General features: G+C 39.3%; 1 protein-coding gene across 1 annotated transcript in view; it reads left to right on the top strand.

Moving 5' to 3' along the window:
- Nucleotides 1-12,240, top strand: part of FAT4 (FAT atypical cadherin 4) — a 170,317-nt gene that overhangs the window by 125,959 nt on the left and 32,118 nt on the right. The window contains exons 9-10 of the mRNA XM_036852687.1: nucleotides 902-1,152; nucleotides 3,524-7,873. Coding sequence (XP_036708582.1) covers nucleotides 902-1,152; nucleotides 3,524-7,873 — 4,601 coding nt within the window. The remainder of the gene's footprint in view (nucleotides 1-901; nucleotides 1,153-3,523; nucleotides 7,874-12,240) is intronic.

Consider the following 12,240-nt stretch of genomic DNA (forward strand, 5'->3'; position numbering starts at 1 on the left):
CTGCTGTTTCTATTAGGCACTTGCTGTTGCTATGTTTTTATGGACACAAACCATAGGAACACCAGTTAGTTCCAACAAGGGCATTTCTTTGTTGGCATAAAGGAGAAAACTTTGAAAGATGTCTATTATCTCGCTACCCTCCAACTTAAAAAATTATGGACCACAGCCAGCTTCTGAACCTTCAAGCTTAGCTACTTCTTTCCTAGCTGACCTCTCAGGAATATATACAGACAGCTTTTTTCTTCAGAAAGAAGAGAGAAGCTATTCTCAGTGGAAACTCCTCCCCGCTAACCAATCTGGTTAACGTCAAAATATCCATGAAGATGTCATACCTCTCCTTACAACAAGAAAGCAAAGCAGCATGGCCATATGAGGAATAGCAAACGAGAGAATTAGTAACTAGGAATGTCTCTGTATAAATAATCAGTTCTTGAGTTGTTCTGGATAGTCAATATGTGTCAAATACAGTGTTTGGTCTTTAAAGAAAAAGATCTTCCACTGACCTTTCTGGTATATTATGGCGCACTGCAGAAAAAATAATTTTTAGATTCATTTAACAGATGTTCATTTGTGATCCTGGCCACTGACCACAATATTAGAGCAAGGCCCTGATTTATGCTCTCAGGCTGGTTTATTTAAAACACGATAGTCTTCTGGGTATATTCTGGGGACTTGCATGATTTAAGAAACCCACAAACCTTGTGAGGACCTGCTTGAGGTCATGGGATATCTCACAATAAAGATTGTTAATGTGATGTTCACATAAAATTTGAACTCGCCATATCCTTTCGTTGTTGTGTGATCTTACTTGTAATGTTTTTCTTGACATTTCTGCCTCGGTCATTAAATTATAGTAAATAGATGTTGGAAGAAATATGCCCATGTCTGCTCTCTGCTTTAGTTATAGGATCATTGGTGGAAATTCTCAGTTCACCATCAACCCCTCCACAGGACAAATCATCACCAGTGCGTTGCTAGACAGGGAAACAAAAGAGAATTACACTTTAGTGGTCGTTGCCAGTGATACTGGATCCCCGGAGCCTCTTTCCAGTTCCACCAGTGTGCTCGTCATGGTGACTGACGTCAACGACAACCCACCAAGGTTTCAGCATCACCCGTATGTCACACACATCCCGTCGCCTACTCTTCCAGGTAACCAAACCAACTGCGAGGTCTCATAGATAAATAAAAACTATACATTGGACACTTCCTATAATTACATTGCTGTTATTTTTACGTGTATATTTCTGATATAGCCAAAGTTGACAAATCCTCTAAAATTCAACTCTTGCCTAAATACATGGAAGGAACATCGAATCTTGCAAATTAATTCTTTCTTCCCAGACCAATTGTATTTAAGGTTTTATAATTGCCACACCTTTCCTAGTGCTGTTTCTTAATTTTACTTGAATATTGTTAAAGATTAGAATAGATTTCACCTTGTAGTCAGGGAGGGTTCTGTCCTGAGATGTAATTTGTGTGTTCCTTGATAGGAGGGACATTATCTCTTTTTCCATGCCATATCCGAGCACCTGAAACATTATCGGGGAAGTAATAGGCCTTCAACTGTATTTCTTAGTAGAAAATAAATATTTTATTCAGTGCTTCATAGATAAGTTTTCAAAAGGTTTAATGAAGGAATCCTTCTAGTTAATTATTACTGTAAATATTTTACTCTAGTTTTGATGAGTGAGGTTTTTCTTCTGTTAGTATGAGTATGAAGCCATTAATGAACCACTTTCGTATTGACAGTATGTATTTATCTTTCTGCATCTCTTTTACATTTAGTTTGGTTTTGTTTGTTTCTTTGCAAGGAATGGCCTACTCTCTTAGGCACTACACAAATCATCTGCCATTGGTAATTTTTGAAATGAATTTTTTTTGTTGTTTTTTTTTGTTTTTTTTTAATTAATTTATTTATTTATCTATGGCTGTGTTGGATCTTCGTCTCTGTGCGAGGGCTTTCTCTAGTTGCGGCAAGCGGGGGCCACTCTTCATCACGGTGCGCGGGCCTCTCACCATCGCAGCCTCTCTTGTTGCGGAGCGCAGGCTCAGTAGTTGTGGCTCACGGGCCTAGTCGCTCCGTGGCACGTGGGATCTTCCCAGACCAGGGCTCGAACCCGTGTCCCCTGCATTAGCAGGCAGATTCTCAACCACTGCGCCACCAGGGAAGCCCCTTGAAATGAATTTTGAAACAGGAAAGTATACAAATAAAGGCCATAATTAATTTTCCTTGCTTTAAGATATTTTTAATTAGAAAAACAAAAAAACGGATGCAGGATTTCTCCTCTAGTGATCTTTGAGCTTCTATTCACTTGAGAAGGTATAATTGATACCAATTGCAAGTATAAAATCCATAAATTATTGTGCCAAATTTCTATCAAAAGGAAATGTCAATAGTGAAGTCATAAATCCCTGATGACGGCCTTCAGCTGAAATGATGCTGGCAGGCATGATTCTAATCACACCCAATGTGTGGTGATGCAATATAACATCTCCTGTACAAAGTGAGTAAGGCTTAAGCATTTTTTTCCTCATTAGACATATTATAATTAATCAGAATCACTGGCCTTTTTTAAATTAGAGACTTTTCACTTGTGTCACAGACTCTTCTGTTACGGGTAGGAGTGCAGGTTTGGGAAAGGTTTCTGAATAAGATTATCGAAAACATGTCCTTACGGCAGCTTTTCAGCGTATCTCCTCTACAATCTGTCCACCTGGCCCTCATCCCAAGCATTGACTTTTGGAATCCAAATTGAGTCCATTCTCCCTCAGTTCTTATTTCTTACTACTTTATAATTGTTTATATGTGTGTGTGTGTGTGTGTGTGTGTGTACTTTATAATTGTTCATATATGTGTGTGTGTGTAATTTTTAATTGTTCATATACGTGTGTGTGTAATTTATAATTGTTATACATATAATGTATGCACACATACATATATACACTTCATCTCCGTATGAGAATGGTTCACAGATAAAAGAATTTTGCTATAAAACAGTGGGTATAAGGAATCAACAGTAATTTTTTAAACATATTATTTTTGTTGACATGATTACATAAAAGGTAATTCAACAATATTTTAAGACATAATAGAGCAATTATTTTTTTTCCCCATTGGGCATAAAAATAGTTCTTAGCAGAACTCCTGTATTATTGTGTTTGTTGGAAGTTCTGTTGTGTACAGATTTTTCTCCTAGGAACTATAATTTGGAAGGATTAGCTGTTGCTCTTCCCTGTGCTTCTAGCAGAGGCACACTGAAAATTATTAAATTCAATAGACTGTATGGGTTTTAGGTAGATAATGGCAGGTCAGTTCCTGAAGACTACTGTTAGATTTGACTGGGGAACTTCAGAGACAATATAAGAGGTACTGTTCTCCCCTAGTAATCATGGGGAAATAAAGTTATGTCAGGTAGCAATATAGTGTTTTATATATAGTTTTAATATAGTGTTTTAACTTACTATCAAATGTTTTATTGGGGTTCCATGAGATTATAACTGCACACTCCCTCTTTTATAGGTTCCTTCGTCTTCGCGGTTACTGTCACAGATGCTGATTTTGGACCCAATTCTGAACTACATTATTCTCTTTCGGGTAGAAACTCTGAAAAATTTCACATTGACCCACTGAGAGGAGCTATTATGGCAGCTGGACCACTAAATGGCACTTCAGAAGTGACGTTTTCTGTACATGTAAAAGATGGTGGCTCATTTCCAAAGACAGATTCTACAACAGTGACTGTTCGATTTGTGAACAAAGCAGATTTCCCTAAAGTCAGAGCCAAAGAACAAACTTTCGTGTTTCCTGAAAACCAACCAGTAGGCACTCTTGTCACTACCATAACGGGGTCCTCCTTGAGAGGAGAACCTTTGTCCTATTATATTGCAAGTGGGAATCTTGGCAACACATTTCAGACTGATCAGTTATCAGGGCAGGTGTCCATTAGTCAACCTCTGGATTTTGAAAAGATACAAAAATATGTTGTATGGATAGAAGCCAGAGATGGAGGTTTCCCTCCTTTCTCCTCTTATGAGAAACTTGACATAACAGTATTAGATGTCAATGATAATTCCCCAGTTTTTAAGGAAGATCCATTTGTATCTGAAATATTGGAAAACCTTTCTCCTCGAAAAATACTTACTGTTTCTGCAGTGGACAAGGATAGTGGACCCAATGGACAGTTAGACTATGAAATTGTTAATGGCAACAGAGAACATAGTTTCAGTATCAATCATGCTACTGGTGAAATTAGAAGCATTCGACCTTTAGACAGGGAAAAAATATCTCAGTATGTGCTTACCATAAAGTCCTCAGACAAAGGCTCCCCTTCTCAGAGTACCTCAGTAAAAGTCATCATTAACATTTTAGATGAAAATGATAATGCCCCTAGGTTTTCGCAAATATTCAGTGCCCACGTTCCTGAAAATTCCCCATTAGGGTACACAGTTACACGTGTCACAACTTCTGATGAAGATATTGGTGTAAATGCAATTAGTAGATATTCTATAATGGACACAAGTCTTCCATTTACGATTAATCCCAGCACTGGGGATATCGTAATTAGTAGACCTTTAAATAGAGAAGACACAGACCGTTACAGAATCCGAGTTTCTGCCCACGATTCTGGATGGACTGTAAGTACAGATGTCACGATATTTGTGACAGATGTCAATGACAATGCTCCAAGATTTAGCAGACCATCCTATTACTTAGATTTTCCTGAACTTACTGAAATTGGCTCCAGAGTGACTCAGGTATCTGCAACAGACCCTGATGAGGGATCAAACGGACAAGTGTTCTATTTTATAAAATCTCAGTCAGAGTACTTCAGGATTAATGCCACCACAGGAGAGATTTTCAATAAACAGGTCTTAATATACCAAAACGTCAGTGGCTTCAGTAACGTGAACATCAACAGACATAGTTTTATAGTGACGTCTTCAGATCGAGGCAATCCTGCATTACTTAGTGAGACAACAGTTACCATCAACACGGTGGACAGTAATGACAACGCACCACGATTTCTTAAACCTGCATATTTTACTCCAGTCACCAAACATGTTAAAATTGGTACAAAGTTAATCAAAGTTACTGCAGTAGATGAGAAAGATTTTGGATTGAATTCTGAAGTGGAGTATTTCATTTCGAATGAACATCATTTGGGAAAATTTAAGTTAGACAATAATACGGGGTGGATTTCAGTAGCAGCTCCCCTGATATCTGACTTGAATCAAAACTTTTTGATCACTGTCACCGCGAAGGATAAGGGAAACCCTCCACTTTCATCCCAAGCCACTGTTCACATAATTGTCACCGAGGAAAACTACCACACACCTGAATTCTCTCAAAGCCACATGAGTGCAACCATCCCTGAAAGCCATAGTATTGGGGCCATTGTCAGAACCGTTTCTGCAAGAGATAGAGACACGGCTATGAATGGCTTGATTAAGTACAGTATTTCCTCAGGAAATGAAGAAGGCATCTTTGCAATCAATTCCTCCACAGGTGTATTAACACTAGCCAAAGCTCTTGATTATGAGCTATGCCAGAAACATGAAATGATTATTAGTGCTACAGATGGCGGCTGGGTTGCAAGGACTGGTTACTGCAGTGTGACTGTAGATGTGATTGACGTGAATGACAATTCTCCAGTGTTCCTCCCTGATGAATATTTCCCCGCTGTTTTGGAAAATGCCCCCAGTGGGACGACAGTTATCCACCTAAATGCAACGGATGCCGACTCTGGAACCAATGCTGTGACTGCATATACTGTACAGTCATCTGACAGTGACCTCTTTGTCATTGACCCCAACACGGGGGTCATCACCACTCAAGGCTTCCTGGATTTTGAAACCAAGCAGAGCTACCACCTTACTGTGAAAGCTTTCAATGTCCCTGATGAAGAAAGGTGCAGTTTTGCCACTGTTAATATACAGTTAAAAGGGACAAATGAATATGTGCCTCGTTTTGTTTCCAAACTTTACTATTTTGAAATCTCAGAAGCAGCTCCTGAAGGTACTATTGTTGGAGAAGTGTTTGCCAGTGACCGTGATTTGGGCACTGATGGCGAAGTGCATTATTTGATTTTTGGTGACAGTAGAAAGAAGGGTTTCCAGATCAACAAGAAGACTGGACAGATTTATGTTTCTGGACTTCTTGATAGGGAAAAAGAAGAAAGGGTATCTTTGAAGGTACTGGCCAAGAATTTTGGCAGCATTAGGGGTGCAGACATCGATGAGGTCACTGTAAATGTCACTGTGCTTGATGCCAATGACCCACCCGTTTTTAGTCTAAACATCTACAGTGTTCAGATCAGTGAAGGGGTCCCAACGGGAACTCATGTGACCTTTGTCAGTGCCTTCGACTCAGACTCTGTTCCCAGCTGGAGTAGGTTTTCCTATTTTATTGGATCAGGGAATGAAAATGGTGCCTTTTCCATTAATCCACAGACAGGACAGATCACCGTTACTGCAGAATTAGATCGAGAAACTCTACCCATCTATAATCTCACGGTTTTAGCTGTGGATTCAGGGACCCCCTCAGCTACAGGAAGTGCCTCCTTATTAGTCACCCTGGAAGATATAAATGATAATGGGCCTATGCTGACCATCAGTGAGGGAGAAGTTATGGAAAACAAACGCCCAGGAACTCTGGTGATGACCCTTCAGTCCACGGATCCTGACCTCCCTCCAAATCAAGGCCCCTTTACCTATTACTTGCTGAGCACGGGTCCTGCCACCAACTATTTTAGTCTGAACACTGCTGGAGTTCTGAGCACGACTAGAGAGATTGACAGAGAGCAAATTGCAGACTTCTATCTGTCTGTGGTCACTAGGGACTCCGGTGTTCCTCAGATGTCTTCCACAGGAACCGTGCATATCACAGTGATAGACCAAAATGACAACCCTTCACAGTCTCGGACGGTGGAGATATTTGTTAATTATTATGGCAACTTGTTTCCTGGTGGGATTTTAGGCTCCGTGAAGCCACAGGATCCCGATGTGTTAGACACCTTCCACTGCTCCCTGACTTCGGGAGTTACGAGCCTCTTCAGTATTCCAAGGGGCACTTGCAATCTGAGTTCCCAGCCAAGGTCCACGGACGGCACGTTTGATCTGACTGTCCTCAGCAACGATGGCGTCCACAGCACGGTCACGAGCAATATCCGAGTTTTCTTCACTGGATTTTCCAACACGACAGTGGATAACAGCATCCTGCTGCGTCTCAGCGTACCAAGTGTAAAGGACTTCTTGACGAACCACTACCTTCATTTCTTACGCATTGCCAGTTCACAGCTGACTGGCCTCGGGACCGCTGTGCAACTGTATGGGGCCTATGAAGGGAACAATAGAACATTTCTTTTGGCAGCTGTGAAGCGAAACCATAATCAGTATGTGAATCCCAGTGGTGTAGCCACCTTCTTTGAAAGCATCAAAGAGATCCTCTTCCGGCAGAGTGGAGTGAAGGTAGAATCTGTAGATCACGACTCCTGTGCTCCCGGCCCATGTCAGAACGGAGGCAGCTGTGTAAGGAGACTGGCCGTGAGCTTCGAAATAAAGAGCTATGAGAGCCTTCCGGTCATCGTCGTGGCAAATGAACCTTTGCAGCCTTTCTTATGCAAGTGTCTGCCAGGCTATGCTGGCAGCTGGTGTGAAATAGACATAGACGAATGCCTTCCGTCCCCTTGCCACAATGGTGGGACCTGTCACAATTTAGTGGGAGGATTTTCATGCAGCTGCCCAGATGGCTTCACTGGCAGAGCCTGTGAGAGGGATATCAACGAGTGCCTGCCTAGTCCCTGCAAGAACAGTGCCATCTGCCAGAACTTTCCAGGAGGCTTCAACTGTGTTTGCAAAACTGGATACACAGGTATGACGATGTTTGGCTTTTTTTTCCCACCAAGACTTTAGCCATATTAAGTATAACAGAAAGTCATGAACTTTGTCATTTTCAAATGATTTTCCCTAAAGAATAGGCAGAATCACAGCAAATGCTTTAAGCATTTACTATTGGCCAGACACTGTTCTAAGCACTTTATCTGTATTTTTTTTTTTTTTTTTTTTTTTTTTTATTTATGGCTGTGTTGGGTCTTCGTTTCTGTGTGAGGGCTTTCTCTAGTTGTGGCAAGCGGGAGCCACTCTTCATCGCGGTGCGCGGGCCTCTCACTGTCGCAGCCTCTCCTCTCGCGGAGCACAGGCTCCAGACGCGCAGGCTCAGTAGTTGTGGCTCACGGGCCCAGCTGTTCTGCGGCATGTGGGATCTTCCCAGACCAGGGCTCGAACCCGTGTCCCCTGCATTGGCAGGCAGATTCTCAACCACTGCGCCACCAGGGAAGCCCACTTTATCTGTATTTATTTCACTTACTTCTCACAAGAAACCTACGAGGTAGGGATAATGATTTTCCAGGTTTTACAGAGGAGGAAGATGATGTAGAGAGAAGTTGAGTTGGTTTTCTAAGGTGACTCAGTTGATTTGTTGTAGAGTCGGGATGTGAGCTTACACAGTTCATTCCAGAGGTTAAGTTCTTGTCTTGTACAAGAGCAAAAAGAGCATCTTAGCTTCAAAAAAGTGTTCTAAAGTTAAAGGACATGGTATAGTTAAAGTATAAGACCTGGACTATTTTATGTCCTAAATACAGTTCTCAGTTATTGTTGTTGGTTCCTTCATTTTATCATGGTCATTTTTATGATTTTTTATCATAATTATCATTAAGATTATTGAAATTTGACCCACACTGTGAGGAGAATGAAGCAAGAGCTGTGATTTAGATTGAGATTAAAATGCCTTGTTATTTATAGTAGTCGGTTAGAAAACATCATAGGCTGATTTCTAAGGTAACTGGGCCACAATGTACCTTGACATTTTAGAAACAGAGTTAAACATATTGAGCAAATTTGTTTGACTAGTCTTTGGCATCCTAATAGGACATGATGTATGTTTATAAATATATCTCTGTTTCTATCCCTATCTATCTATCTATCACCTATTTATTTATTAGCTGATCTGTAGTTAGTGCACCTTCAAATGTGTATAAATTTATGCTATTGATAAGTTTGAGGAGAGACAATTTCTCTGCTGTAATTTGCACAGTATACATTTTTAGAGCATATATATTACATTGGGTTGCCCTGTAGTGTTTATGAACACAATTTAAAGTGTAGTGAAATAGGTAAAACCAAGATATATTTTTTAAAATGTTTTAGATGTTTTGCAGAATACTATTTTAAAAGAAGTTTTTCAGAAAATGTATTTGGATATCATATTTTAAAATGATGCCCATCATGTGTATACTTATAGTTTTATATTTGGAGAATTGAATTGCTTGGTGATGATATAAAGCAAGTTTGAATAAGCCAAAGCAGATCTCATAAACTTTGCCTTCTACAAAATAATGTCCTTGAAATGTAAAGGAAAAAGGGGCAGCAAACATATGAATGAAAGAATCAAGGGATTTGACAGAACTTGATTTAGCTATAGCTTTTGAGAAGTCACCTTAGCTTGCTGACCTTCAACTCCCCCATCTGTAAAATGGGAATAATCATACTTACTTATCTTTTAGGGTTGTTGTAATGAGTAAAAATAATGTTTTTAAAACACCTAGCACAGAGCCCAGCTTTCAATAAGTAGCAATGCTGATTAGTAGCATTAGTAGTAGTGTTAGTATAATGGTAGATGTAGAGCTATGCCATAGGATTTCTATAAAGACAAGCCTCAGTGGCACAAGGTAAGTCTGAGTCTTACCAGAGTTGTACTTGTAGGATCATGAATAATAGGCTTACATACATGTTATGAGTTCAGGGTTTCTAGAAAACCTTCCTCACTCTTTCGCACCCTTCTCACCCCCCCAACGCCCCCCCCCCATTACTTCCTCTGTTGGGAATTCAACAATAAAGATTACTTATTTGTCCCATTTTAGTATAATACACTGATTCACACTTAGAGTGAGTTTACGCTTAGTTCTGGAATGAAGAAAGTGTGACTGCATTGGGTAGTAGATGGGGAAGAGGGAAAGTGTGTTAGCAAGGCACCCTATGCTGATCTCAGCATAAATGTTACTTACTGCATGAAGGGACACAGAACTAGCCCTTTCACTTCACTTCTCTGTAGTTTGTTTCTTTATTTGTTTCATTTTATTTAAACATACACCGCATCCTTTTCTAAATGTAGTTGTTGAAACTTTTAAGCATACTCTTCTTTCATCATGAAATATTAATAACATTTATCGGGTGACTGTTTAAAACACTGCTTAAAGCTCCTTGCATCACAGACATTGTTATTCACTTATTTATTCAGTTCTTCTCACAGCTCTATTAAATGAATATTTTTATCATTCCCATTTAAAAACAAAACAATTTGGATCTGAGAGGGATTGGAGATGAAATAACTTGCCTCCAGCATGGCACAGAAAGTGATCTGAGTTTTGACTCTAAGCTTTACTCTGCTCTTTATATGCCTGTCATGTCTCATCACACTTTGATCTGCATTTGCTAGAGAGTATTGCTAGTGGGCCTGTGATATCTTCTAAGAATTTTTTTCCATGATTCTACTTAAACCGCACAAAAAGCCTATGAGACAGGTATTGGAATGCTCAAACTGGATAAGAGTGAAGGTCAGGAAAATTCACCCATAACCTCAGCAATAAAGACATTGCAGGTATTTCCAGAAACCGCTGCTAATCATCACTGCAGTGCTGCAGTGAGTGATTCCCAGGAGAACAGTCCCTGCTTTGCTTTCACCCTTCAGATATCATTCAACTCTCACCCACTGGCAGAAGCTAAACCTGAGTCCTGCTGGGAGGGAGTCTGGAAAAGTGATAGTTTTCCAACTTGCAGTCCCTGCAATACAGAAGGATGGAATGGAGCTGAGCGTCAGCAGAGAATATCTGACGTAGAAAGATCCTCCTATTGCTTCTATTTTATGTTGTAGGAAGCTGAGCCTACACTCTGGTGACTCTAGGCCCAGAGCTGCCAAAAACGAGATCATAACCTCTTTCTCTAAGGAACATCATTTGAAGTAATGTATTAATTTTACATGCGGTCCCTCCTCAGAGCTCACTTTAGTCCCTGTTTGCATAATTGGAGATAATCCAATTGATCAGGAATGATCTAAGCAAACATATAATTGAATGCTTCATATAAATCTTACATTTTAAAATTAATGTTATTCTTTGTTTCCAAACTCTATATGCAAAGTCCATCCACTAAAACTAGCAGATAATTAAATTCTGATAGTTTTATTTCTTTGCTTTGTTTTGCAGAAAACAGTATATGAAAAACCATGCTGACAAATTGTTAACCCACACACTAAATTAGGAATGCATTGTTTAAATGTCTGTAAATGTTTAATGTTCTTTGGAAAGGTAATCCCTCAAGTATCATTTTGAGTTACTTTTTTCCAGCTAGTCTTTACCAGGTAACCTGACTCAGGAAGGTGGAGCTAATGCACCAAAACATCTTAAAGAACCAATCAGAGCTAATAAGTCATAAGACAAAATTCATAGTTAATCACAAGTGTGCCTCACAGAATGAATTTTTAAATATTCATTCTGGCTAGATTTTACTTCTGTTAACATTAAGTATTAGTGCCTTAGTGAAGCCTTCTTCAAAGTCTGTATGTATTGTATTCAGATTTTTTTGGATCATCAGAATTATTTCAAAGCACCTATATTTTATACTCTATTTACTATTGTGGACTTTCACTGCATTTTTTTTCAGTGATTTTTAAAGTCGGTGGCATTACAAATTGGAGCTGTGAGAGTATATAAACTTTCTGATTAAAATAATTCTCAGCCGCTGCCCCCCCATCACACACACACACACACACACACATGTGCACGCACACACACTACTGAATATTTCATGTGAAGCTAGAGATTGTGCTAAAGATTAGATGAGTGTTTATGAATTGATGCAAGTTGAGAGGCTTTATCCTAAGAATACCCCACAGAGAGTGGTTAAATATTAGCTCAACAGGGAATCTTTGTGGAGAACATCCTGTAAGGATGCAAGTAGAAAAATGAAAATTATGGAATGATTACAACAAAAAGATATGAAGAGATATAGTTATTATCATATTGCTACCATATTCCTGATATATTTATTTTTTTAAGTTTATTTTCAAGTTTGTGGCTATAGGGTCACATAATAAATATGGAATAAGAATATTTTTTATTTAATGACTTTAGAGAAAACTAATTTGTTTGTATAACTTGTATTTTGGGTGGGTTTTTCTTAGTT

Source organism: Balaenoptera musculus, chromosome 5 (assembly GCF_009873245.2).
Source record: "Balaenoptera musculus isolate JJ_BM4_2016_0621 chromosome 5, mBalMus1.pri.v3, whole genome shotgun sequence".
Lineage (NCBI taxonomy): Eukaryota > Metazoa > Chordata > Mammalia > Artiodactyla > Balaenopteridae > Balaenoptera > Balaenoptera musculus.